The 27625-nt window shown below is 35.1% G+C and overlaps 1 protein-coding gene across 4 annotated transcripts; it reads left to right on the top strand.

The window, feature by feature from the left end:
* Positions 1–12879: 12879 nt before the first annotated feature.
* Positions 12880–26669, top strand: LOC100313717 (REST corepressor-like protein). 4 transcript variants are annotated; one of them, XM_085504238.1, is made up of 12 exons: positions 12880–13019; positions 16293–16349; positions 19215–19304; positions 19637–19851; positions 20031–20158; positions 20298–20361; positions 20498–20604; positions 23817–24018; positions 24349–24484; positions 24771–24952; positions 25338–25540; positions 25757–26095. In XM_085504238.1, the coding sequence occupies exons 1-12, from the start codon at positions 12983–12985 to the stop codon at positions 25956–25958; spliced, it is 1623 nt and encodes a 540-aa protein (XP_085360364.1). In that variant the 5' UTR covers positions 12880–12982; the 3' UTR covers positions 25959–26095. The 4 variants fall into 4 exon arrangements, with proteins under 4 accessions (XP_085360364.1, XP_006825767.1, NP_001161644.1 ...); XM_006825704.3 differs by having other exon boundaries at positions 19218–19304; NM_001168172.1 differs by lacking the exon at positions 12880–13019 and adding an exon at positions 15939–16181 and having other exon boundaries at positions 25757–26669.
* The last annotated feature ends 956 nt before the right edge of the window (positions 26670–27625 follow it).

A 27625-nucleotide genomic window follows, 5' to 3' on the forward strand; every position in this document is an offset into this window, starting at 1 on the left:
GAAAAACACAGACTATAGTGAACTCAAGTCTGCAGTTGATTCCTTGTGTAAACAAACAGATACACAAACCACATCTAGCCACATGCAGCATGACCTTCAAGTCTGCCCTAATAAACAAACAGCAAACAACTCTCCACCAACACAAGTTACAGTACCAGTACAGGAAGATGACTCTTTGATGTCTGCAGTGGAAAACTCACCCTCATTAAAGAAAGCCCCTTCTATTACTACAATTATGGCAGAACATTACAAATTCTCAGAGGAAACTTTGTTATGTGTGAAGACAAAAGTTACAGCATTGGAAAATTCAATTCATGATTTAGATGATAAATACTCTCAGCTTGTGGAAGATATTGACACACTTAAAGGTACCAATGATGATGTGAGTAAGCTGAACAGTAAGCTGGACAGTTCTATCAACAAATTTGACCGTGCAATTAATCGGTTAATTTCCACTAATGATGAGAAAATTGGTTTATTAAATTCAAAAATTAATCTGATGCTTCAACAACAAGACGAAAAGGAGAGGACTTTCAAAGACCAACTTTCTGAGATGTCATGTGTCATAAATAAATTACAACATGAAAATAAAAATCTTCAAATAAATTATGACACAACAGAAGCTGAATTCATTGTGGTGAAAGAAGAAATACAACAACTTCATGATAGAAATAAAGATCTGCAAGCAAAGTATGATATGTTAACTGCTGAAATGTTAGTAGGTAAAGAGGACCTTAAAGTCGGCAGTCCTGATGATTTTAAAGTTGCAACACACACTTTCAGGAAACCCAAGTCTATTAATACCATTCCGTCAGTACTCCTAGAAAATAAGTATGATCTGCTGAATGATGTGATGATTGACGAGGATAAGAAATGTGATGATGCGAAGATTGTGGATGGTAGAAACGTGGACGAAACAAAAAATAAACAGTCTACACAAAACAACGAATCAGCAGATGTTGTACTAATTGGTAATTCACTAATTAGAGACATCATACCAGAAAGGTTGCACCCGAATAGGAAAGTCACCAAACATCGTGCAACCTATGTCAGTGATGCATCCAAAGTTATTGACAAGACAAAATCGAACAATACTTCTTATGTAATCATACATGAAGGTAGCAATGATGTCGTTAATAATGATGTAGATGATGTGGTTAAAGACATGAAGTCCTTAATCACAAAAGCTAAACAGGCACATCCAAAAGCAAGTCTTATCATTTCATCTATTCTACCACGAGGTAATGATCACTCCATCAACGAGAGAATTCATACGATAAACTCACAAATTGAGTCACATTGTGATAATGAAGACAAGGTTGAATTTTTTTACCACCATAAGTTATCAAATGCCCGTAATTTGTATTGTAGAGATGGTATTCACTTAAATGAAGGTGGAGCAAGTGTCTTAGCAGCAAACTACATCGGTAAGATGAAAAAAGGCCCAACTGTTATTAATAATGGGCAAAGAAAAACCAACTACAAATATCACAGCAACCATAACTCCAATGATGACTACCAACGTAATAAACATCATTCCAATTTCAAGAAAACCTTTCAAAAACACAAGAAACAAAGGCAAGCTAATGACAATGGGTCTTATGAAGAATACAATGTCAACTTCAGAAATAACGCCACCCTTCCTGACTATCAATATACACCAAACCAAGGAATGTGGCAAGGTAACAATTACAACAAAAGATCCTGGAATGATGCAAACTACTGGCAGCAGACACAACCACAACAAATGCAGTATAATCAGCAGTATTATAATGACCAGTCACCACCTTGGCAAGGAAATCACCGTTACAAGAACACATGGCGACAATTTTGACACTTTAAATGCAGAGAAGACTGAAAGTCGCATCCTGGAACATTCATGGTATTGGGGGTAAACAACAAGATAGTTTACTTTTAAATTTTATCAAAAACCATGATTGTGTAGGATTTGTAGAATCTTGGTTAGATAGTGAGTGTAGATTAGATTTTCCTGGTTTTAATTTTTTTCGTAGTGATAGAGTTAGACGTAGAATTAGAGGTAGAAATTCAGGGGGGATTATGGTTATTTTTAAAACTGCAATCCAAAAGGGTCTCAGTAAAATCAATAGCAATCATAAAGATCTTTTGTGGATTAAAATGAGCAAGGAATTTTTTGGTTTTAAAAACGATTTATACACATGTTTTTGCTACTTGTCTCCAGAGGGGTCAAGCTTTTATAATTCATCATTGTACTCAGGTTTAGACACTTTTGATCATTTAGAAAATGATATTGCCAAATTTAATGAATTGGGAGATGTCCTAATCATGGGTGACATGAATGCTAGAAGTGCTCAACTGTCAGACTTCATTATTAATGATGACAATGACCACTTACCATTACCAGATTATTTTAATATTGATGAACATTATTACAGAAACAATATGGATTCATTTGTCAACAAATATGGTAAAGCTTTGGTTAAACTTTGTTGTGTTAGTAACTGTAGGATTTTGAATGGTAGAGTTCCAGGTGACTCCTTGGGAAAATTTACGAGTCACCAATATGGGGGTAGCAGTTTGGTAGATTATGGTATTGTTAGTTCAGAACTTTTTTGTGCTGTTCAATATTTCAAAGTTTGGCCTTTGAATCACTTATCTGATCATTGTCCTATATCGGTGTCTCTGTCTGCATGTGTTAAACATAATACGGTAGATGATCATAGCCTGCTTTCCCCTTTACCCGGCAAATTTATCTGGGATGGCGACAGCCAGGAAAATTATATTAAAGCAATTTCTAGTAAGACTATAGGGGAAAAACTTCAACATTATCAGAGTTCTAATTTTGTAGATGTTGATGAAGCAGTGGCTAACTTCAATTCAATTATTATTAAAGCAGCAAAGTGTTCTCTTAAAGTTATCAATCCCAAAATTAAAAAAAAATCTAATAAACCAAAACATAAAAAGTGGTTTGACAATGATGTCAGTGAGGTAAGAAGAAACTTAATTAAATATTCACATTTATTAGACAAGTTTCCTAAGGACAATAGTATTAGACAAGAACGATATAAAATTAATAAAAAATACAAGCATCTAATTAAGAATAAAAAAAAGGAATATAAAGCTAATTTATGTAATAGAATCATTATGCTTAAGGAGTCTAATCCTAAGTGTTTCTGGAAGTTACTTGAGGAACTTGGTGATTTAGATAAAAACCCACAAAAGCATGACAACATCAGTGTAGAGTCATGGTTAAATCACTTTAAATGTTTAAATAATAAAGTTAACATGGAAGATAAAAGCTTCTCACAGACTATTGTAAATGATATTAGTAGTATGGAAAGTTTAGATGATTACAAACACATTATTAATCAAGATTTCACTAATAAGGAAGTATTGCAGCATATTAAACTTTTAAAGTCAGGCAAAGCTTCAGGCACTGATATGATTTCAAATGAAATGTTGAAGCATGGGGCTCCTTTTATTATTAATTCTCTTACTAAAATGTTCACACAAGTTTTAAATTCAGGCATTATGCCATTACATTGGAACAGTAGTCTCATTATTCCTATTTTTAAGTCAGGTAACCCAAAGGACACTAATAACTATAGAGGCATTGCCATTTCTAGTTGTGTATCTAAATTATATACTATGATACTAAATACTAGATTAACTAAGTACTTACAAGAAACTAATCAAATAGTGGATAATCAGTTTGGCTTCAAGAAAAACCATCGTACAACAGATAATATTTATATTCTTAAATCCTTAATTAATAAATATGTCAATTGCAAACTGAAAAAATCAGGGAATTATTTGTTTTCATGTTTTATTGATTTCTCCAAAGCATTTGATTCAGTCTGGCGAGAAGGGCTGTTATATAAACTTCTTCGGTTAGGTGTGGGAGGAAATTTTTATAAGGCTATTAAAGCTATCTATAAAAACACTAAATATAGCATTAAATTGAGTGCAGGGATTACTCCATATTTCAATTCATGCAGAGGGGTAAAACAAGGGTGTAACCTTAGTCCTCAACTATTTAATATTTTTGTTAATGGAATCTGTGATGATGTTAAAAATTTTGACCCTGTTGATTTAAATGGCTTGAAGCTCAATTGTTTGTTATATGCTGATGACTTGCTATTGTTTTCTACAACCCAAGAGGGGTTACAAAAGTGCATTGATGCAGTCCAAAATTACTGTGACAATTGGCATTTAAAAGTAAATATTAACAAAAGCAAAATCATTATTTTTAATAGACTAGGTAAAAACTTAGAAAACAAATTTCAGTTTTATTTGGACGCCACTAAATTACAGTGTGTTAATTATTATAATTACCTTGGCATTGTTTTTCAAACAAATGGTAAGTTTCATAATGCTATGTCTAGGCTACAAGACAAAGCACAGAAAGCACTGTTCAAGATGTACAAAATGCTTTGGATCAGTGAGGAATGTTATTCTGTTAGTCTGGCTAAAAAACTATTTAACTCTATTATCAAACCCACAGCTTTATATGGGGCTGATGTGTGGGGAGGGGTTATGCTGAACATCTACAAGGGGTCTGGTAAAAATAAATGTACAGTTGACAATTGCAATTTTGAAACAAAACTTTTCTCAGATAAATTAATTCCAGAAAAACTTCATATTAAATTCTGTAAAAGAGTTCTGGGTGTGCACAGGAAGGCATCTAATGACCCATGTAGAGGTGAATTAGGTCAATATCCACTTATATTGGATATCTGTGTTTCAGTTATGAAATATTATCAAAGACTAGTATGTAAAAAAACAAACAATTCTATCATTGATGCAGCCTATGAAGAATCCAAAACTCTTGTGCATGACCCATGGCTTAACTTTATACAAAAAATTACTAGTCATAACAGATCTAACTAATTCAGACCCACATCAGAACAATTTTTGTGATATTTTTAAAGAGAAGCTCAAATGTTTGTACCGTATGAAGTGGAAAAACAATTTGTTGAACAATTGTAAGCTTGACTTTTACAGGTGTGCTAAAGAAAATTTTGAATTTGAACATTATTTGGAAAAAATTAAAAATAAAAATCATAGAATAGCTTATACTAAATTTAGAACTTATGCACATTTTCTTCCCATTGAATCCGGTAGACATAAAGGCATTTTGAAGGAAAACAGGCTATGTAATCTCCATGAATGCAATGAAGTAGGGGATGAGAAACATTACATTTTATATTGTAATAATTGTCAAATCAAAGAACAAAGATCTAGATTCCTTGCAGCTTTATACATCTATGCCCCAAAGCTGGAAGATTTTAGCATGGATGAATTATTTCCTATTATTGTTTCAAGTAATGATTTTTTCATTCTTAGCATTTTTGCAAAATTTATTTTCTATATTCTTGATATGTATTAATACTGAAAGTTTTTGTTGTTCTGAATGTTTTGTTTTGTTATTGTTATTTTTGGACTTTACTCAAGTTTTCATTGGTACGTTCCAAATAAAAATTCTATCTAGTACTCTGACTCATGCCGAGGACTTCCTGTTTGTAATGCTATATGATAAATCAGATTAACTATCACGTGAAACCAAAGACAATTTTCTTTGGTGAAACCAAATGAAAATCATTCTAAAATAACGTACTTATACTCAATTGATTCTGGAAAAAAAAATGACATTTGCAATAATAATCGACGAGCAGGTCCGGGTAGTAACGTTCGGTTGACGAAATAGACGATACAACAGTACTGATTGAACCTACATGAATGCTACTCTATTTCACATAACCAAATGTTGTTGTTTTTTTGCTGTTGTACATTATCTTCGGTAATAACTCCGAAAGTGAAGTCTTATATCTTCAGCAGAACGTAGCCGTTAAAACTTGCAAAACGAGTCTGTTTCGATTCATCATCGCTTAAGCAGCATACAATTTATTTATTTTTTGACTCATTTAAAAAATACGAACGGTGTCAATATTTAAAACTGCATTTTGTCTGTCTCTAGTGTGCCTCAGAATGATATAGATCTTGGCCGATCGTATTTTTACAAAGGACCTGAATGTACAGCACTAATTTCACCCAACCTCCTGCTCGCTTCTGCTTTTCGATTATCATTTTTAATCGCTTTTGCAACCGCCTGTTGAATAATTTTCGCTTATTTTTTCGAGCGCGCGAACCCAGAAATATCGCCCGTCTGCATGCTCGCATTTTAAATACATGGCCGTGGCATCAATATGTTCCTGGTGTATCTGCTCTCTGCCCTAAGGAGTTAGCATTGCCTGTATCACGTAATTGTCTCGATAATCATGTTGTTGAAACGATATAGCAGCCCTGGATTCAAACGGAACACAGTCCCGCTGTACGTTCGCGAACGAAACAAAGTATGATGGTTTGGAAGTGTCGTTCGAAATTAAATAATGGTTAATACTCATTGAATCCTCAAACTTTAGCACTAAAACAACCATTTCGACAACTCATGTGCCAGTGTTCAGTGTTTGGACAAGCGGTCAGTGTTTTTAATAAGCGAGTGAGAAAAAAAGGGATAAAAACGTGGTCGTGTTTCCGGTCGGAAATTAAGTGATATGTTATAAAATGTTATAAAAGCGAAATATTGGGCGAAATGAGTATTGATGCCCATTTATAGTTGACATGCGTCACCTAATGGGGACATGGTTAGAGCATGGAAGGTACTAACGGAAGGAGCCACGACGCTATTGTTTTAGCACAGTCCCTGATAGAGGGACTGTGGTTTTAGCTTTGCCCCAAGATCGTTTGTCAATGTTTATTCACAAACATTGTTCTTGTTAGCTTTTAGCACCTTCGTACAATGGGTTATGCTAGTCTCGAGCATTCGGTGATATTCGGAGCATGTTCGGAAGCAATAGACGAACCACGCATGTACAATATTGAAAAACAAATTTTAGTTTGAATGCTGTTGTTTCCGGAAATCTTGGCGAACTCTTATGGAAAATTGTCACATATAACATTGATTAAAGAAGAACTGATGAAATATCGTGAATTTTGTATTTGTAATGGTAATGAGAGTTAATCAATGATTGCTTGTGACGATTGCATTATTCAATGGTACCATTGTCAGTGCGTGGGTTTGGCGCCCGAAACTGTCAACATTTTTGACCACCGGACATCGGCGAACACCAATAGAAAAGATAGTATCGAAAGAAGAGCATGTCTAGACACTTTCTCTGTAATAATATTTTTAGGAGTCCTTAGGAATTGTTGTCGTATGCACTCGGAATCTTGTTATAGTTACAGTTGCTAATATTTAAAACATGTGAAATTTGTGAAGTCAAACGTTCATCTGTTGAATTTCCGGTTGTGAAATACGTATTTTGACTTTTCACACCTAAACAAACTCAGTGCGCACGTGTGGTAACTGTAGTTTCATAATGCGCATATATTTTATGGTCACATTAAAAATCGGCGAGGTTATATCATACTCCGCTAACTCGTTACTTGTGTAAACAATCGCAAACTATCATCGACATCAAAGATGAGCTAGACAATGTCCCTATCAGGATTAATTTGGGTTGAAACAAAAGGAAATAAACCAGTTAAGAGGCTTAAGTGGCCACTTGATAGGCGTCGTGGCTCCTTCCGTTAGTACCTTCCATGGTTAGAGTTGGTAGTACCATGGAAGGTACTAATCCATGGTAGTATCAGGGGGAAATCTTCTACTTCTCTCGGGGTCTCCACACTGTCAGGGGGGAAACTCGTCTCGTCTCTCTATCTCGTCCCCTTGAGGTACGGGATCGGGAAAGTCACTTTAACTTTACAGTCAAATAAGGCACACACAACGAAATACGTTTCAGCTCTCGTCTTAGTCGGTCAATTGAGCACTCTATCAGACACAGCGCCCTGGGGAAAAGTCCCCAAGACTATCCAAGGCTGACCCAAGACTCGCCCAAGACTGGACTGCCTCAAGGCTCGCCCCTGGACTCTCTCGGACTCTCGACTGCCCAGGACTGCACTCGACTGCGTCTATCGTGGAGTATTCGCCAAGACCAACTCAAACTCTCTTTATTCATTTTCAAAACTCTAACCAATTACAAAACAGTAAAAAGACTCTAGGGCGTAACCTTCAATCATAAAGCCAATCACACTAAGTACTGAATACGTCATATCTTTTGATTAATAATTCACTACATTAATAACTATGGATGTCAGAATAGCGACGGTATCTTGTAATTAGTTCCAAATCACTGAGCCAAGTTCCGTCCAAAACTTCAAATAGGCCTGAACGATGACAGACATAACACAGCAATTCGCTAATAATCAACTAATTAAGTCGACCAACAGATACGCGAAAACAAATTCATGACAGTAGTACCAGTACTAGTATACGCGAGGAGGGAGTCCAGAGAGGGAACAGCCAGCATCCCTTTTACGGGAAAACGTAAAATCTCGACGGATTTGTTTCGTTCTCACATGTAATATCAGGTTTTGCGGGCTTCTGAGTTCAAAAATGATGACTAAATCAGCTAAAAGCAAGCGTTTAGAAACATACCTATGCAGAAGCTGGTTTGCCAGTACTTAATCCATTTTTAACACCTAGGCTACTCTATTGACATTGGTTGTCTATTTCATGGATTTGGCACTTGAGGTAGCTGATAAGCCGTGTCGAAAACGTGCACAAAACGACCATTCTGTGCACGTTTTCGACACGGATTAAAAACCAGTTGTAAGCACAAATTTTCATCGGATGATGATGTTCAATACTGTTGTTTGATGCTGTATGTTAATGAATACATTGAATTAAGATCTTGCAACACGCTCAAGTATTCGTTGGGTCACGGTTCTTCTAGTAACCGTGGTTGGGTTAACACTGGAATTCAATTATTTACCGATCGATTTTGATGATGATGATGTGTACTTACATACACCTAATTTTAATCCCCACGTTATGAACAATCGCCATTATCGTTGACTATATATGCAAATAAGTTTTATGAGCTTTGTTGCGCAGTCTCAAAACCCTTTCACAATCCACGGTTACTAACCGTGCACAATCGTAACAACGATCGTTGTGAGTATGAGCACGGTTACTAGAGAAAAAAAAACGAGAAAATAACAAAAACTATAATGTAGTAGAGCATCATGGTTTTCTCTAGTTAACTAAGCACAAACTCCAAAATGACGAGTGTCTAAGCCACTTTAAAATCGCATTCCATCGACCATTCAACACCAACTTCTAAAATTTATAACATACATAATGCAAAGTACCCGTACTTACCTTCATTCCATATTTCAATGCAAAATGTTATAGTTTAGGTGTAATTGAATACAAAATGTTAGTTTTCTGTCACTATTAAAATTGTATTAATATTGTGTTTATACCCATGCCAAAGGACAGGTAGAGTAACAAAGAATTTTACATTTTGCTCTGTTTTTCGCTTTATATGTGATTTTTTCGGCTGTTACATATCCATGAACCTATCACCTTCTGAGTGTTCTTTGGTGAAAAGTCAGATGATGAGCATTTTGTGGAGTTGTGCACTGATCGGAGATTCAGTGGTGAATCAGGCCCGTAGCCAGCACTTTTGAATAGGGGGTTCGAAAACAACAATTATATATTTGATGTGAAATGTGTGAATTTTATAATATTCAAAAAGTGTGTAACAGATTACAGACATTTTTATATTTATTTATCGGTTTTAAATTCAATTGGTTTACTTTCTGTTACGTTGGTAATATATTTCACATAACATCTTTGAACTATTTTATCATTTTAGAGAAGGGATCCTGAGCCATTCCTCACCTAAAGACAAACACATGTTGCAAACACACAGCAAAATGTTGTACACAAAAAAGACAAGACTGTACTTATCTTAGCATTATTGTCTAAGTATTTTAAGGTAGAAGGCTACTTACGAGTTTTTTCGCTCTTCGCAGATGTTAGCGCACATAAAAGAGACACGATTTCATGTCGAAACCTGTCTACAATTATTCATTTTAGTATTAGTCAATTTTGTATTATGTAAATTTATTTCTGTACAGGGCCTCAGCCTATCGTATAACACGTAATGGGTAGAAAAGTGCATAGCACGTTTTAAAAACAATACAACATCCATGTAAACATATGGTACTAAGTTAATCTAAATTCATATTCATCTCGTCGCTTGAAAACTTTTAAAAAATATAGAGCTATTTGATATATGGTGTGGCAGTTTGTATAGCGACGAAGTAAGCCCAGACTGTCAGTATTTGCATAATTGCATAGGGTTACTGACAAAAGATCAGCCCTTAGATCACTATAAAATTGACATATAAAAACAAAGTGAATTTCATTTTCTACCATGCTAAATTCGAACGTATCACTGCAAAAACTAAAAAAATTATTGATCTAACTGTATTTTTGTGTGTCTGCCTAATTCAACTTTTTCTAGTGTCTTTGGTTTATGGCCAAAACAGCGAAAACTCGTCAGTATATATTTTAGTCTATAATTGCTTGCCAATAAATCTCCCAGGTTATAATACTACTTTGATTTTTCCAAAAGTACACAGCTTGGATGATTGTGAAATTGGGGCATGCCACTATTTTTTTATTCTTTGAGTAAATATCCCTAAGAAATTTGCTGTATCTCCAACTTGTTTTTCAAACCAGACAATGCCGAAACCATATTTGAACAGGAGATTTTTATGTGGGTTTCCCAAGCAAGTCTGCCGGTCTTGTCTATTCGTTTAAGCATGATATAACATGTTTTAGTGTTTCAGTAATTTTAACCAATATGAGATACAACGCTTGAAATAACCACAGCACAATGGCAGCCTTCCACATTGTCTAACATCGCTACATTGTTTGTACAACTATTAATGCTAAGTACCGGGTAGATATCTGCAAAATGTTATCTGTACCCTCTCGATTTCCAAATTTACGTACCCCCATATCGCTACCATAAGAAATAGTTGGCACAATGATTGCATCAAACAAATTAAATGCACTAACCAATGGCATACTACCAAGTTTCTTACGGTATGTAAATATATTTGGTTCACTGTAAATCTGTTTTTAGAGGGCCGTAAAATAATATGCATACAGTGACAGTTTAGCAGCGGTCTCAATAGACTTCAATGACTACAACTCAATCAATCAATCAACCAAATATTTCATTTTACCTAATAATGTACACTTGTAGTTTATAAAACAACTCCTTTTATGAACCCACTAAAAATATAGTAAATTTTCTGAGACATCAAAAAAAAGTGTAAAAAAATATGTTTGCAATTTATGATTCAACGCATAGTTTCAGTGCTGAAGCAACACTGTGGGGTAAATTGTTGGCTTCAAGAAGCTCTTCGACCTATACAACTCGTGATGATAAATCTTCGGCATTTTTTTAATGATATGATCAACCCGTAGCTGTACACTATTGTCCAATAACAGAGGCTACACGTACTAATACAATAAGTTAACTAAATTTGGCTGATACACTTGAAACAAAACAGTAGATATGCCATCATTAACTTGAAGAATACAAAACTAATGAACCAAACTAGAAAAGTACAGTGTGGTGTTGTAGTGTCAATCCCGTTCGATCCCTACACTTTACTAACTGAGCGAACATTAGCACGAGACAAACTGTCCTATTCAGGACCACTACATCATTCAGAGAGTGGCTACCATTACATTATTGTTTCAATGTTGTTTTAATATTTAACATCAGGTGCTTGAACGCGATCTTCATTACGCCATCGCGGAAAAACCGAATAAAAACAACTTGTTTTGGTTGGCTGCTGTTGAGCTGAGACGGCATAACACTGGCACGATTGACATTTAAAGCTCGTTGCCACATAAATGCTCATTACTATGCATTACTCATTACATTACTCTGATAGTTACCTCACGGAGTCAAGTGATTTAAACAATGATAATTATTTTAATTAATACTGTTTGTTTTATTATGTAGGGGGTTCGACTGAACCCCACGACCCCCCCCCAAAAAAAAAAAAACTAAGGGCCTTCTGAATGACTTGTTTGTTTATTCACAGTATTGTAATGCTAGGCATTGGTTTGTTCATGGAACTATAGTTCCATGGTTTGTTTTAGCGCAGTCATTGACCCTAGAGAATAATATTTGTGTTGCACTCGGACTCAGGTAGCCTGACAAGGTCACACGAGTCGAGCCCTCCGCGGTGCTTCAAACCTAAATCAAAATCAGTGAGGTCTTATGCCGTTCAGCGAAGGCGCTACTTACACCTACATGTCAGATTAGGACTAAGGCAGCAGGTCTCAAAGCCAGGTTGAAGGAAGCCGCTGTCATGTGGTAATATTCACCCAATCACTGAATCGTTCAAATTCAAAAGGATACAATTTCTCAGTCATCTAGCAGCAATTCAGTTGGGTGAATAAATATTACAAACAAATATCTGATTGAATGCGATCAAGATGTTGTGAACTTAAGTTGTGGGGGGTTAATTTTTGTATATGGTAATCATAGAGTATTTATGAGCTGACGTCACAGTAAAGGCACATCCTGTTCTCCGATAAACGACACAACCGCTTTCGAGGCAATGTAAACTGGATTTCGACAAAACACACTGGACTTAGAATATTTAGTCATTTTAGTTTTCGCCTCACTATTTCCCGCCATGAGTTCACACACGTAAACCAAAATATTGTTTCCTACTTAGTTGCCATAGTGATATATGATGTGTTCGGAGTGGCCCTCTAACAATTGAATGATTATATTTTTTATAATTAAAAAAAAATTATAATTAATTGCAGTTGTACAAAAATTATCTACGTTTAGAATCGAAAATTTGGACGCACATCTACGTCAATAAAAACAAACAGCAGTGCAGTGAGTCAGTGCAATTGTTGATTCATCCTACATAGGTGATTCACTTTGCGATCATTGTGCAAGGCCGAGGAGCTTGTTGGTGGCGCTCTTTGTCAGCGTGGTTAAACAGCAAACCACATACCGGTAGTTGTGAATGACCTTCGTGTCTGTTCCACGCACACGTGACGATAACCGAGGTTTTAATCAAAAACTTGGCGAGCCCACAAGACACGATGCCTGATGTAAACGGTGTGAACGGGGAAGAAGAAGGTAAGACGATAAAATAATATATAGTGTTGAACCGCTTCAAGGAAATGTGCGCTCGCTCGGGTTTTAACATAGATAGACGCAAGACAGCGGTCGGACTTGTTAGTTAATGATGTTTTAAATGAATCACGAGTGACTTCCTAGTTTCTCAAAGACGTCGAAGTTGAAAAAAACGAAGTAATAACCCTGTTCTTAAGTATCTGAATCTTGTGTTCGCCTTGAATATTTATATGAAGACTAACGCCGGGCAAAACGCCACACCAACCTCGAAAGTGACCTGTAGCCACCAGAAGGACACCGTACCGATCAAGATTTAAATAAATAAATAACATTGTCCGGTGTTCATTATATTTCATCAAATAAAATACACTAGCGAACATAACTGGATAACGGGAATCGTTTGATAACAGTGGACTTTGACTGTGATCGAGTTTGACACGGAAAAAACATACATTTTTAAAAATTATATGGCAATGCATTCAGCGGAAGTAGACTCTGGCATTGTGTTCCCAATTGCCGTGCAAGTGTTCTTTCATGGTTTCTTTGTACGTAGTTGTTATGTGTAGTTCAAAAAAGACTGTATTTTTACATTACAACATATACATTATTACATAGGTTACAAGTGCTGTTACTGAAAATTGTAATTTGTAAATTTAACTTTGCGATGGAAACTGCTTCCCATTTTATCTTCTTTTTATAGTGTCAATCATTCTAATTACTCGAGAGAAAAATCTTTGAAACTACTCGTTTCACCGGTTACGTAACGATAACACAAGCTGTAGCCTTATTGTCTTTTGTCATATTTTTTTTAATATGCAAATTGCATTGACGCTCCTGCTGTGACGTCACAGGTTAGAACTGAAATACCGACTTGCGCCGAGAAGTACAATATTATAATTGTGCACATTTCATATTCATAACCTATGACCCGACTGTGGAGATCATGACCAAAATATAGTCACCAAGCTTTCATAAATTATTTTCCACATGCTGTCTCTTTGCATACGTGCTCAACAGGGCTCAGAATATATATATTAGTACTGTTTCATTGACGTGCCGAGAATGCCGGGCGAGAATGGCGTACTTATGCAGTATACAAGCAAAGCGCATGTCGTTTTATCAGTGATATTGGTATACTGCGGTTCTATCAGACGACGTCTGTCGCATATTTGTATTGCACACGTCTGTGTTTACATTGAATCTGGATACCATTTTCTGTACATATTTCCGGGAGTTTTTTTTTTAATTTTCAGTTTTCTCAAACCACCACGTTTCCACAATGGTTTGAAATTGTTACTGACACAAAATTTTTACAACCGTCGTCTTCAATGTTTTCAGCAAGCGCACAATCGATACGCGGGAAGCCACAAAAAGGACTCTTCCTTTGTTGTATTCAAGGAATCGTCACGTGATCGTGATTGACACTTGTGTTGATTTCAGACACCTTTCGTCTGGAACCCTTTGTTTTCGAATTTGGTGGAACCATGGAACTATAGTTCGTGGAACCATGGAGGTAAAAAAAAAAAAATGCCTCAATGGTGGGACATATCACTAGCACATAGTAAATAGGTTTTTTTTTAAGTATCAGTACAGGAACATCCATGTCTATTTCCACAAAATAAATCACCACTCTCTTGAAAGCGAAGTAAAACAGAATCGTACACGATTGGTATTATAACCATTACCCAATGCTTTTAGTGTAGTCATGGTTACTAAACTCTGTTAGTAGCCGTGGTGTTGCTCATACACTTGATACGTGACCAATATAACCGTCAACGTTAGTGGGACGTGCGATCAAAAAAAAGAATTTAGACAATGTAAACACCCAGTTACTTGTAGTTTACGTACGTCTGTCACGTCGCGCACAGTGTACACGAGCATTTTTCAGCTGTTTAGGCATGCGCAGAAACGTCTCAATGACGACATGATGAAACCATACCGATTAATCATGCATAAATAACCTTATTTGTATGAACTTGTTATTGATATTTCGGTTTTTGAAACTGCCCACTGCCGCCCAATAAACTGGTATCGCGGAAAATGTTGCTCATGTATACCTTCTTACGAATACGTGCCAATGTAAATATGCAAATTAGGCCCAAGTTCATTGTACACGTCATTGTATATCATTGAAAACCAAACAGGAGGCTGAATTGTGTTACCGAGGTACATAGGTCAAATGAGAAACGCTAAATAGCACTATATTCTCTCTCATAACTTGGTGATGCTGTTGCCATTGTGAATGACCCCAGACTGCAAAGTGTCAAGCTACAGTTTTCAACTTTAAAAAATATCTTTTGTTCTGTGAAGAAACTGGGTATTCAGTTTTTAGTGTTCTAAATTATTGCCAGTGGTGTGGGAACGTTTTGTTTTCAATATATGGCTATAATTAACCAGTGCGTTGACTTTTACATGTATGACACGTATAAAACTACATTTATTCTACCTGAAAAAGCTCTAGTGTCCTTTCGTCTTTCTACGGTAGCCCAGAAGTACCGCAAAACGGTCAGAATTGTATGGGTGTGTTTTATTCAAATTCAACCTTATTTGCGATGCTGTGCCATTCATGAAGTTTGCGGGCAACGGAATATTCTGAAGGAATCCCCGTCGAAGTCGCCAAAGATTCATTTAATATAATTTCCTACTTAAACTAAAATTTTCGGGCAATCGGTGGAAAAAAGATCATTTGCCAGAGCACACAATATTTTAATGCTGTCTCCATGGGCAAAAAATAGTCCGATAGTAACTAATTACCGCTAACATTAAAACTCGTTCTTACGTCAACATTTGGCTTAACTGAATTTTTAGTGCATCTTCGAATTGTATAATGTCTACGTACGTGAATTGTGACTTGCTTAGCGTGCACGATTGTGCGATAAGGCGGATGGATACAATGACGTACAGAGTAATTGCAACGTATAGCTGGGTTTCGTGAACTACGGTGACTCGCGATAGTCCCAACTTTGCGCACTGTATTGTGCACTTTTTGTAAATTTTGGCACCAGTTTTGTGCCCAAGGGCCGACAGTTGTCGCACAAATGGTTATGGCCGACAGAAACGGCGATTCGGAGATGAGCACTCGTAATAATGGTTCTCACGTCGCTGGAGCCTCCAACGGACACATGTCGGACGACAGCGCCAGCAGCAGCTCGGATGATGAACACGGTATTCAGATCCTGCATTGAACGAATGATACTTTGCTATTCGGAGAAAAAGTAATTTTGATTCAAAGTACCGAATGTACAAGTCTAATTATGACATTTTCTTTACTTGCAGAGCCGGGAATGCGAGTTGGCGAAGATTATCAAGCCCCGATTCCGGAGATGGCGAACGGTACTACAAATTGTTTTCTTTGTGTGTCCACCTACGGTTGCCTTTATTTAACAGTGACCTCCAAAAATGCGAAGCTACGCATAATTTTTCAGGAACAAAGAACCATTTCTGAACGTCTCATTTTCCACATTTTTCAGTTTATCGAGTATAACATTGACCCTCATAACTCTAATAAAAATCCCCAGGCTGGATTTTCATGGAAAAATAGGTAGGCAAATGCACCTAAAAAAAATTCATGGCATTTTCCAACATTTGCATAATAATTTGCATATGTGCTGTTTTAGACTTTGTGCTCTTAAACGCTACTTCGCACATATATTATCAAGATTTTAAGGTAGTAAGATATCCTGAAAAAAATGTGCAGTTCTTTCTGAATAATTTTCAGATTTGTTTTCCCTTGTTGGGAAAAATATTCCTATGTACGTGTTCTGAATATTTAATTAGATAGATTCACAATAATTATTTGATAGGCTGCTGATGACTGTCTCAGATGACAAAATGGGAATAATTAAAATGCTTAATACATTTATACATAGAATAAACACATGTTAATTATTGTTTTTGCCTTTTTGAATTGATTGAAGACTTTATTTGCTTTATTTGTTTTAAATGGCCAATGCTGTATTTTTAATGAGCTTGATATTTTTGCCTGTTTTAGCCGAGACTATAAACTGGTCGAGTACATGCATTCAATCAGAACACTATTTCATCTTGAAAAATTGTCAAGGTCAAATGACTCAGTCTTGTTCAGTTCTGTTATTGTTGCTTCATAGTGATATATTATTATAATTTATGATAAGATATTTTTTATTGATTCAAAATAATAGAATTTCTAATTTTTAATAATTTTCAAAGCACAGGTCTGTTAGTTGGAGGTAGTGTTTTGTTGTATGAATCTTGGCCTAAATTTAAGTGGATCTTGGTGGTGTGATGGCTATCAAGCTTCTGTTGTTTTAATGTAACATTTGCTTATCGATAACTACAATCTTATACCAGACAAGTCTTAAAAAGTTTCCTGTTTCAGAACTAATGCATTTTTAATTTTTTTTTTCAGGCTTTAGTTTTGTTCAAGAGATTGTTTAATTTTACACATTAACTGATTTATATTTGAAAAAAAATATTTAAGTAAATATTTAGTGATGTTTCAAATTAGTACATTTTTTTCACATGGAAATAAATTTAATGATTGACATGGGACTGTAATAACAATGCCCAGGAACATGATTGCCTTCAGTGCCATAAAAAACTGAAAAAAACTGCAACTGTAACAACATAAATTAAGAAATAAATGCAGCAATCATTTGCTGTCTCTCATTCTATTCACAAATTTATCGTTTAAGCCATCTGATAACTACTTGTTTTTTTTCTGAAGATTCTGACATTGTGCAGGTGATAATGATGTAATAACAGATTTTTTTGGAAACAATGACTAAAAAGTTTGTAATTATTTTTTCAATGCCTATTTGATCAAACCATCTAAGAATGTACATCCTTGATTAACAAACAGGGGTCGAAATACTCTGGTGCACACTGCACTATGCACATAGATTATTAGCTAGTGCAAGTAAACTCAAAATACAATGTGCACGCTGTGCATGTGGAAATTAACACAACATTTTTTCATTATATTCACTAAGCCTAAATTAAGTTCAACCAACATTGTAAGACAACTAAAAAATCAATCATCAATCGATAAACCGTAAATTTTATTTAAACTTTAAAAATGGTGCATTTCACAACAAGTTAGTGCAGGTAAATTTCAAATTCAACATGCACACTGTGCATGCAGGGAAAAAATTCTATTTCAATTCCTGACAAATATTTTAGAATATAAAAAAAGTATACAGATCTTTACTAATAAATTTAAACTACAGAGATTTAAAAATTAATTTTAATAAATTTTGCTTCAACAAATGCGATGCATACCTATCCCAAGATTCAAACTACATGTGTTCTTTGTGCATGTATTGCGTGTTGTATTTGAAACCATCATAAACTGTTCTATTGTGTAAATGCCTAAGCTTCACCTGCTCATCTCCTACTGCTCTCATCATGCCATTGTAAGGATCATACCTTATCTTACTTTCTAAAGGAAGTGATAACGCCTCTATCACTTGCTAGGATCAAGACCCAGCAAAGCTAATTATAATTCCTCCTAAGAGATTTTAATAGCTTAGCTTACCTAATCACCTGCGTGTAACTGTGTTCAGGAGATCCATTTTTAGTTTCCAGGCCATTTTCAAAAGGCAATGCTTATTATATTGATTTTTAGAGCTTTTCTTTTAATTAACCTTTCAGGCTTATTCATTAGCTTTTAAAATTGTGATAGTAAATCACTGATTTACAATATGTATGTTACATTTTCACATTGTTTTTATATTTAGTGAGTTTTACTGATTATCTAAGCAAATAATTGATTTATTCACAGTATTATTCAACATTGAGTGTGATCAAATCTATGCACATGACATCACTACTGATTATTTGATTATTTCTCAAAGTAGACAGAAACTTGTATGTAGTTATCAAGTTACATGTCTGATTCTATTTTAGGTAACTGCAGTTAATCTCAATTAGATTCTATAACCTAAAACTATCTAGTTTTTCTCTTGTGTTAATTTAATTAACAGACCATTGTTAATGTAAATATAATGTAACAAATTTTCTAAATCTCTAATATAAGTCACACCCATTCCTTTTGAACAATTGAGAACCAAAAATTCACCATTTCTCATACGTATGTAGATGCTCTAATAGAAGTCCTACCCCTCTGTTAAATTGTACCATTTTAATAGAAGCCGCAGCTTCTAATACACATTTTACAGTACTTGATATTTATTTTGCATTTCTGTTTAACCTTTTAAGCAGGTGATATCCCTCCGGGTCAACGAGGTGACGGCAGACCAGAAGCTCTTCTTGTTTGGGCTCCAACAACTGACATTGGTGATGAAAAATGTAAGTGATCCACTATTTATGAAATTGAATAAGTAATGAATTATACATCAATTTGAATATGAATAGAGTAGATTTGACTGTTATGTTTCTCCTCCTTGTTGAACTATTTTGTCTTGGTTTGGTAACAAAGCTGACTTTGATTTGATTTTTATTACCACTTGTGGATGATTGCCTAGTGATGTGAATGCATGTTGGAATTTTGTTTAATTATTGTACTTCAAAACTATAAATCTTATGTTGTTTCTAAATAATACTCTTTGAAATGAATCAGTTACTTACAATCTACAGAATCACTAGGATTAACAGTCTTGTTTCTGTTATTACTTCAACAGTGGATGAGTACATCAAGGTAGCCAAGGAAAAATATGGATACAACACTGAGCAAGCACTAGGAATGCTTTTCTGGCACCGGCATGACGTTGATAAATCCCTAGCTGATTTACCTAATTTCACCCCATTCCCTGATGAGTGGACCGTTGAAGACAAAGTTCTCTTCGAACAGGCTTTCAGTTTTCATGGCAAAAGTTTTCATCGTATTCGACAGATGGTAAGCATCATGATTTAGGTGTTGTATTAGCTTTCTCTTGTAGTGAGTTTTCAATGCAGAGCAACTGAAAACCTACTTTGTGTACCTGTATTGCATATGGGTGTCCCTCTAATATTTGGATGAAGTGGTGTTTGGAGTAAACACAATCTTTCAACATGTTTTCCTTGTTTCTGTTACAGCTACCAGACAAATCTATCAGCTGTCTGGTACGATACTATTATTCATGGAAAAAAACTCGTACAAGGACCAGCTTGATGGATAGGCAAGCGAAGAAACTAACTGTCGGACAAAAGGAGAACAGCGGGAGGTGTGTATGTGTACTTTGATTTATTAAAAGAATCGATTTAAATATTATGTTGAATGATTTGACAAGATAATTATCTTATTAGGCCACATGCAACCTGTCAAATGTAATTGTAATTAATTCTTGTCGTCTTTAATAATAGTGAGGAGCCGCCGTCAGATGAAGAAAATGTTGTGGACAGTGACTTCGATCCAGAAGGACACAGGGTAGGTTGGCTTTTATTATTATTTGTGCCATTATCTGAGTAACATAATGCTTCGTACTGCTGGAAATATTCACAATTTCATCATTTGAAATGGGGAAAAAATTGTGAAATAATATATATCTGTTCTTGTTTTACAGGGAGATGGTCGTGATAAACATACATGTTCCAATTGTCAGACATCTTCAAGTCAGGTTCATTCAACTCCTAAAGGATCATTGTGCAATGCTTGTTATAGTTATTGGAGGTGAGTTCAAAGGTTTTCCCCTTAAACATACCAGTTTTGGTCTACCCATGGATGTATTTACGATGATGGCTGGGTCATTTTTACCTCATATGCTATGCCTTTATATGATTGTAAGCACATGAAAGCCACCTTAGTGAATTTAACAAGATTATTGAGCACTATAATCTGCAAAGTCATAAGTTGAAATGCAATAAGCGGTTGTCTTTGTTTTGAACTCTGTAATGATGGATGTATTTTGTGACGGTAGTATTTGACCTTGACCATGAACATAAAAAGTCTCTTGGGGGAAGAAACTGATATCTAACGTAATGTAGCAAAAAGTTCTATTTGAAGTGTTGGCGGGGGTCACTTTGGATGTGAATTTATTTGGTTAGCTTTTTTGTATTTCAAACAAATTCATATGGCACTTGAATTGTGATGTAGAAAGTTATTGTAATTACTGGATCAATGTACATTCATGGCTAGCTCTTGTGTCAGAGTTAGCCAGCAAATCAGTGCATTTGAGGTACATTATGGTTTCATGCCTGTAACTTAACGCCTAAGTGTGTCTGCTTCCCTAACCAACCTCACCGAATGGCTTATCTTGGGACTGCTACCTTGGGGTACCATCTGTGATAGATACAATGACATAAATTGCTACACTAACACTGATGAGTTACATCTATAGTCACCTTTATGACTTTGTGTTGATGTAATACTATATCCTGAAATGCATACAAAACATAACTTGTACATTACATGACATGAATCAATTGACGTAATTTGTCAGCATTTTTTTGTCTTCATATTTGTACTCATTCTCTTTTCTCTTTATGTTAATTCATAATTTGTCTTTGTTTGCATGCTGTTTGTTCATCATATGTCCTGAGAGGAATCCAGCTACTCACTAAATTAACAGTCATTTTATCAGTATAGGAATCCTGAATTGAAATTGAGATGTTAATTATTTAAACAGTTAGCATTAGAGGCTTCATGGGTTTGAAATTTTTAATTGGTCGCCCATCCATTAGTTACAACTAAATTCGTTGATTTCTCTTCCATGACTTCAGACATGCCCCGGAGACATCCCCTCGGATTCGAATGACAGCAACATGATGAAACCAATCCAGACGATATCGTGATACCTGTTCTTCATCTAATACTGTGTTGAATTACTGGTAAATTTCTTACCTGCAATAGTTTGACACCTGGGGTCTGACTAAACTTGTCCAAATTTTAGTGCAATTCAAACAGAATTCCTGACGCCCATCAATGAAAGTACTAAATTCTTATGGCATAGAATTTTTAAGTCGCTGCTCTGTACACTGAAGGATATCATGATGATACTGCAAAGTACGGTGAAAGTAACAACTGATGCGACTGTTGTACCATCTTGAGTGCATATTTTGCAATATCTTCATATTAACTTCACTTATACACATTCTTGAGTCAACGAAATGGTGCATAAAGTCAAGGACTGTTAAAGTTTGTGAAAACTAGCATAATTTTTTTTGGCGTGCACTTTGTTTTGAAACACTGCCACCATCTTTGAGATGCGTACTCTGACAGATGTATATAATACTATCAGATATGTAGAACCTTGTAGTAATGCAAACTTTGAAAATCTTATTGTCCATTGTGACCATACTTTAAATTGTACAGTTATTATCTCTACCTGCAATCAGTAAATTTCCCTAATTTCTAGACTTGTTACACTTCTACTTAGCGATAATAATCATGGTCTTGGCAAAATACATTTGCTTGGAAATTAGAGTTTTATATCCACAATGTAAGTGGTGCTCAAAGTTGCAATATCTGCTCTTCAGACTAACTGTAATTTAAAGGTGGTTTAGATTGTAAAACCAAGAGTAAATATTTTACAAAAAAAAAAGAAAATAGATGTATAAAACTTGGTCTCTGTAACTTCATATCTTTTATTCAATTGTCATATACAAGTCCAGCCAGTCCGTTCAGGACTTTTATTTTTATTACCTATCGGTCACATTATCAATTTTTATCGGACACTGTAATTTCTTTTTGAGTCTATATTTGAGTGATTTTTTTTTTGTACACATGGCATGAATTTGTATATTTTATGTAAATTATGGACCATCAGTGGTTTGAAATTAAATTTTATGATTGACCATTGCTCTGTTTATTTCTCTCTTGTTTGTGATGTTATTGTTTTGTGTTTGTCCTATATGTAACCAAGTGCCCAACATTACACATTGCTGATCAGATGGGATGTTATTTCTTCTCCGATATTTCATGCCAATATTGTTTATCGTATTTTTTGACTATGCATTTGGGAAATTGCCATTGTCGTGTAACAGCTTTGTTTGTGACAAATTTTCTTGCAGTGGTATGTATCTGATCAGCATGGAGTTTTCATTTGAAAACAATGCATACCTTTGTATGTAGCATTTCCCTACAATTTGTTCAGTTCAAAATGTGAGAATTTGCTATCTGTTGACTCTCTTCTCTTCAAAAAATTAATGACTACAGTTTTATACACAAGCAGGTAGCTTCTAATTATATACATAATTCATGGTTTTCAATTCTCTGAATAATTAGTATATGTAATAAGATGCTATTTTATGTAAGAAGAGACATGTAAATTTGAATAATAATCCTATTCTTGTATATATTTAATGAGTGCACAGTGAAAGTTATAAAACCATAATTCCATTTAACACACTAATTCCAAGCATGAAATGAATAGGCATACAAGTGAAAGGAATTAATAACACAAGTGAGACCTCATAAATCTGGTGTCAATTTTTCTGATGTATTTAAAAAACACATACATTGTGCTGTTTTTGTGTGTGTCTAGGTTGAACTTACAATAGCCCAAATCCCTTGGTGTGTATTTGCATCAATTACACACGGTCTAAATGATTGTCCATCTATTATGCCTACTAGTTTGTAATGTAGGAATGAAGGACTGATATACTCCCTAAAGGTTTCACACAACTAGAATTTGTATCAAGGTGGGGTCACAAATGCATTTCTCTACATTTTAAAAACCATTCTTTGCAAGGGTTAGCATGCTTGTATTTCAACTGGCTTTATTTAATGTGCTACCAAAATCAGATTTTCAAGAAACGATTCATGGTTATAATCATTACGGTACTTGTAATATAGTATCTTGATTTATTAATTTGTACTCAATGTTGAATATTATTCATATTGATAAATCTTGAATATATTGCCTTTATCTCTACTCTAATTAGGAGAACTGGGGTGATGCGGACCAACATAGGGCCAATAAAGAATGAAACTCCAAGACCAGATAGACATAATCCATTGAAAAGTAGACGCAAACCACCAAGAGGAATGTACTTAGATAAAGATGATTTATTGGCATTAAATTCACCTCAGGGAGATTCATTTCTTAAACAGTTGGACACAGAGCTTATTTCGCTTAAAAAGCAGGTTTGTCATTATTTTTTTCTCTTTAATGCAGTCCGTCTGTTAGCTAATGAAAGTTGATCAGTATATTGATCGATTCCAAGATGGCAGATGGGCAATCCTTTTTTTTACATTTTGCCAACAGAGACATGTTGTCTTGCAGTCAGATATTTAGCATGAAGCTGGAACATACACAATACAGCAATATAAACGCTGACTTTTCACTTGTCGTATATTAAAAATCTTAAAAAAAAAACAGAGGGACTGTGACATTCTCGATGGCTTGTTATTTGTCAATTGGATGTGTGTGCAAATGCCAGGTCATATAATTAAAATTAATTTTTTTTTTACCAGATGCAATTAAATAAACAAATTTTGAGCAAGCAAAAAGACAAGTGTGAATTCAACTTGGAAGAGTATAAGATATTGGACAACGGTCAAAGAATCAATGCACGATGGACAAATGATGAACTGCTTATTGCAGTGCAAGGTAATGTGGAGAATGGCTTCTATTCATGTATCTGGATTAACAAATTAGATTTATCACTTTCACATCAAACAGAAGGTAGGTCCTTGGAAGTGTTGCATGTTCTGGTCACTGCCTATGTAATATAAGTAATGTATGAAGCTTTGATCAATGTTTTCCTTACTTCCAATTTTTGCTAATCTGTACATAATGGCTACCTTTCATCCATTTTTTGAGCATTGGTCAGTTTGAGGTAACCTGTTGATTAGAGTTGTTTAATGTGCTTGGTTTTATGTCTTGTTAATTACAGCTGTTCGAAAATATGGAAGAGATTCTCAAGCTATTGCCGATGTTGTGGGAAACAAGAACACCTCGCAAGTTCGAAGTTTCTTTGTCAACTACCGACGTCGTTTTAACCTGGATCAAGTCTTGGAAGAGTATGAAGCTGAATATGGTCATACTAAACAGGATTACAAAATTTTTGATGAAGAGGTAACATTATTGTCACTTAATAAATTGCATTTCGCTTTGTAAATATGTAAAGCATCACTACTAGAACAAGCTATAAACATTAAATTCCTTGAAATGATACTGTTTTAGCTATAAAAAAAAAAAAGTATATATTACAAATTAGATACCCTGACTTTACTCATTTCATTTTGAGAGAACTGGAGGGTCCCTTAGACGAGCATACCTAAGATGTTACTGATAAAACCACCTATTGCTTTTCTTAACTTAAGAGACCGTTTAAACTCTTTTTACTCATTCACAATCTCAACAACAGATTGTCAAAATGCCATCCAAGATTATGCTGATCCAACAATGTTTTGTCACTGTTTAATGCATGAATCTAACGTGAATTTTTATTCAATTGTAGCGTATAAATGGTCAGAATGTGGCCCATTCGGCGACACCAGTTGTCACTCAAGTACCACCGACAAGTGGGAACTCTACGAATGCTCCTCCACCTCCTCTCTTGAGGGGACCATCTACTTCTTCTCCATCAGCTCCAGCTACTGCACCTCCAACTCAGCCCCAAGTTGTACACAGACCACCACCACCATTACAACAACCAAGCAGGTAATGCTCATACAAGTTGTAACATGAAAGCATTTTCATATTAAGTAGTTCATTTACATATTCTAGTTAGGTATGGAATGCTTTAGCATCTAATTGATATAATTAAAAAAAAAATTGTAACATACAAGTTTGCATATTAAGTAGCTTCTATGCACAATTTAGGTTAATATACAAGGAGACTTTGCGATTATATAATATTTGCTTTTTACTTTCCAGATTTTTGCAGCCTCCACGTTCTGTGCCCATCCAACCACCTCCTTTAATACGTCCATCAACCGCACCATCGATGATGGCAGGAATGACGCGTGGTCGCCCACATATCATGGGACCCTTAGGTACACCACCTCAGCTCGTTGGTAGTCAGCGAGATACACCTCCACACAGTACTCAACAAATCAAAAGTGAAATTACATATTAGTCAAAACACTTATTTATTGATTTTATTTTGAGCAAAGCTTGTATTGCAATCAAAAATTGTTAGCAGGGGGTTATTTGTAATTTTGTTTGTAAGAATGAATAATTAAATAAATGATCATTTTTGTTTTTTCTTCCCTACTGTGCTTTTTCCAATGTTTTTGGTTAGGTAAACAGTAAAGGCGACTCAATATTTCTACCTCATACTTGCTAAATAATTTTCAGTGGTATTACTTTAATAGCAAGGATACATTATTGGGAATTTAATATCATGTCAGTTAACATTTTAAATTAGTTGTACGTTTGACTGAAACATTTTTTTAAAAATATTTTAAATAATTGCAAGTTGGTGGGGGTGGGTGTATAGTTACATTCAATCTTTACATTTCAGTGAGATTGCTTATACAAAATGACAAATAGTTGTTCAATTACAATTTTGCTTGGACAGTTACCATGGCAGTCATTTAATCATGTTATCTTATTTAGTATGTTTCCCAATAATGTACTCTTCATTTAAAACCCCAATGGTGAGCAGCCCTACCATTAGTTTGGAAGTCGGTCATTGTTGTGTAAGTTACAGCAAAACTTTCTTTTCAGTAGTGGGACATATCAACGTCAGCACGTTTTCTATTTATTTGTAACATTTCATAGTTTTTAGTTTTCAGTTTGAATTGTGTAATAATTACAGAAACAAATTAAAGTTATTTAAAAGAAATTGTGTGTTGTTTATGTCCTCTTATCCTGTAATGGTGATTAACCTTAATCATGTAGTTCACTGATAAATACATTTATAAGGTGCGATATCCACAGGTCATGTGCCCATTGTTCTATACTAAGAGATGCATATCAAAAGGACACATACAATCTAAGGAGGATAATGTGCAGGATCAATGGATGTGCTTGTGATATCTGAAGGTCAAGTCGTATGGCCCTGGAACAGCATTGTTAAAAACAAATGGCAAAAATCCTGGCAGACAGCGAAACAAGACATTTGTTGCCATTTATACTCACTCGTATTTTATTTAATTGAAAAAAAACGCCAAAACTTGACTGTATGCAAGTCTAATTGCAAAAGTGAATGAAATGTTCATGCATTCCTGAGAGCTGGTTCTAGAATGGCAGAAATGCTCTTTGATGAATATTTAACACTAAGTGATGCCATTTGGTCATCTTGAACTGAATGTGCTTATGTATGATTCAAGTTGGCTGATCATAATTGTTTGGCTAGAAATGGATCAAGGTCTTGTGTCACCAATTAGCATTTGTAGGCCTCAAACCGTGGTTATTAGCCAATGTGTTGTGTGAGGGCAAACTCCAAATTATGGCAGTTTTAAATTCATGTGTAAAGTTGTGCTTAATGACAACTATCTGTGAATCTGGGAGACCCGATTACCTGCTTTTTTGAGAACTTTGAAGGTAGAAAGCCTGACAAATCTGCATTTACATCCATTTTGTAGGAGTTTGAGCTTGCAAACATGTTTTTCTGGGCAGAAATCTATTGCAAACAATCTAGTAGCACAAGCTCTAAATTGTGTGTGATTGGCAGAATAAATGAAGGAATTGCTTCATTTTGTATTATGTCTGTCACTAGTGTGTTAAATCATTTGGCACTAATGACAGTCACTGCAAACTGGATTGGAACTTGTCATTGACGACTTATGGCATTGTGAA

The sequence above is a fragment of the Saccoglossus kowalevskii genome, chromosome 2 (genome assembly GCF_978046115.1).
Source record: "Saccoglossus kowalevskii chromosome 2, keSacKowa6.1, whole genome shotgun sequence".
Lineage (NCBI taxonomy): Eukaryota > Metazoa > Hemichordata > Enteropneusta > Harrimaniidae > Saccoglossus > Saccoglossus kowalevskii.

Excerpts from the sequence above, each read along its gene's own strand:
- LOC100313717 (NM_001168172.1), top strand. The coding sequence starts at position 16,055 with ATGGTTATGGCCGACAGAAACGGCGATTCGGAGATGAGCACTCGTAAT. Across the intron at positions 19,305-19,636 it reads TGACATTGGTGATGAAAAAT|TGGATGAGTACATCAAGGTA; the intron begins GTAAGTGATCCA and ends TTACTTCAACAG. Across the intron at positions 20,362-20,497 it reads TCGATCCAGAAGGACACAGG|GGAGATGGTCGTGATAAACA; the intron begins GTAGGTTGGCTT and ends CTTGTTTTACAG.